The sequence below is a fragment of the Vanessa atalanta genome, chromosome 13, assembly GCF_905147765.1.
Source record: "Vanessa atalanta chromosome 13, ilVanAtal1.2, whole genome shotgun sequence".
NCBI classification, from domain to species: domain Eukaryota; kingdom Metazoa; phylum Arthropoda; class Insecta; order Lepidoptera; family Nymphalidae; genus Vanessa; species Vanessa atalanta.
Genome location: NC_061883.1, coordinates 3,687,082 through 3,689,232, shown reverse-complemented (window position 1 = coordinate 3,689,232; position 2,151 = coordinate 3,687,082). Strand labels below are relative to the sequence as shown.

At 30.0% G+C, this 2,151-nt stretch overlaps 1 protein-coding gene across 1 annotated transcript; it reads left to right on the top strand.

Moving 5' to 3' along the window:
- Nucleotides 1-336: 336 nt before the first annotated feature.
- LOC125068251 (serine/threonine-protein phosphatase 4 regulatory subunit 2-like) lies at nt 337-1,621 on the top strand. The gene has a single exon (XM_047677337.1). The coding sequence runs from the start codon at nt 358-360 to the stop codon at nt 1,288-1,290; it is 933 nt and encodes a 310-aa protein (XP_047533293.1). The 5' UTR covers nt 337-357; the 3' UTR covers nt 1,291-1,621.
- Nucleotides 1,622-2,151: the final 530 nt, after the last annotated feature.

Sequence of the window (2,151 nt, the reverse complement as noted above, 5' to 3'; positions counted from 1 at the left end):
ATATTAACCTTTCTACGCAGCACTTTGAGAGCTAAGATGTAATGTCCCCAGTGGCTGAATACAATAATACTAAGTATTCCTGTTCAGCTGTACACTATGTGATAAATCAGTGGTACAACCCACATACGGTATTTAGTTAAAACAATAGATAGAGTTATTTAACAAATATGTTAAAAATTCGTTCTCTATTCCAAAATTTATAAGAATACGCATCATTAATGCAAAAAAAATGTTTGCTGAATGTTATCAAAACTATTCATTTTATATGAAACAATAAAAACAAATATGTTCGGAATGAAAAATAATACACTTCGCGAGTAGTTATATAGTGTTATATTAGTCATAATCACCGTCAAAATGGCTTGTCGGTTAATAGTCCTTATCCTCCTAACAGCACCAGTCATTTACTGTCACAAAGTAATTACTATTTTATCGGATTTTAATAATGATAAAGACGTAGAGTTTTTTAAAACAACACTTCCGTGGATTGTTGACAATATTGGTTCTGATATCGATTTGAAATTTCATTTTAACGACAGTGGCGTAAAATCAGGTCCGAGACAGTGCGTTCTGTTTCAATTGTCAAGAAATTCATATCTTCAAGTCGATTACTTAAGCTGTGAAGCAAATGGTAGTGCATATACTGAATGTATAAAACATCTACCTATTGATATACTTCGTCTACATAGGTGCTTAAGATCAAATGTTAAAAGAATTGTTAAAAATGCTGAAAGAGAATTTCAAAGATTTAAAGCTAGTGTCACTCCGGTTGTAATTCTCCCGAGGCGAAGAATTATAAATGATAACTCGCCACAAAATATTTTAAAAAGTATATGTGATTTATATCCTAGGCAATACCCTATGCGACCAATAGGTTGTATTAAAACCTCTCCTCTTCCTGGTAAAAATCAAGAAAACGAAAAAACAAATGAAACATCTACGCCACAGACTGAAACAACACCAAACGAAAAAAATCAGGAAGAAAAGCCTACACCAGAAAGTGAAGCAGAACTAAAAGAAGAAAATAGTAGGCCAGAGAGTGAAATAAAACCAAAAGAAGAAAAGAGTGAGCCGGAGAGTAAAGAAAAACAAAATGACGATAATAGTAAGCCAGAGAGTGAAACAAAACCAAAAGAGGAAAAGAGTGAACTGGAGAGTAAAGAAAAACAAAATAACGATAATAATAAACAAGAGAGTGAAGCAAAACCAAAAGAGGAAAAGAGTGACCCGAAGAGTGAAGAAAAAGAAAACAAAGAACAGAGCCAGCCAGAGAGTGAAGCAAAATTATAACAACCAAAGCAACAGGATGAATTCGATGAAAATAACTGAATGAAAAATGAACATAAGAATAAAATTTTATAAATTTCCATTTCTTATATCACAAATGCGCCACCTCGGTAACTGAGATGCCTCTCTACGTAAAAATATATCATAATAAAAATAATAAATATTACATTATATACGATGTGACAATTTAGTCAAAATATTTAAAAAGGACGATTCTAAAAATTACAATGGTGTTTTACTGCTCAATAATAAATATACATTTTTAGGATAAATGGCAAATTTTCTTAATGTAACTTTTGAAAGACTAATAATATAATATACATTTAATTTTTTATTCTTGAATTTTAACTCTCCATACAAAAACTTTTGAGTTTATCTTATTTGATGTAGCGCAAATTAACCGTAAGTAGGAGTTTAAAGAGACCTCAGTATAATATATTCAATTTGTTTGCTTTGAGAAATTAATTTATTGGTTGGAAGTTTCAATAACAACTTTGAGGGGAATTCGGGAAATATTGATGACATAGTTAAGGAAGATTTATGGCACCAAGAGACAGGTAACGTTGTAAGGCCACCATGTTTAAATAAAATTGTAACAAATTCGTCAAATTCAAAATATACTTTTTCAAATAGAATTTCAAAAGCACTTTTGAATTCGTAATTATACAGGATCATTTCAAATGTGAATCTATCAATGGTTTTGAATGTAAATTCTACAGACAAGAACAGTCAAACTTATTATTTTTAGAACATTTCAAATACAGTTAACATTTTTGTTTGACAAAATGCAATGAATAACGAAACCTAACAATAAAATAAAAGAAAATTAATATTTGACATAAAAAGCTAACTTATAAAAGCAGT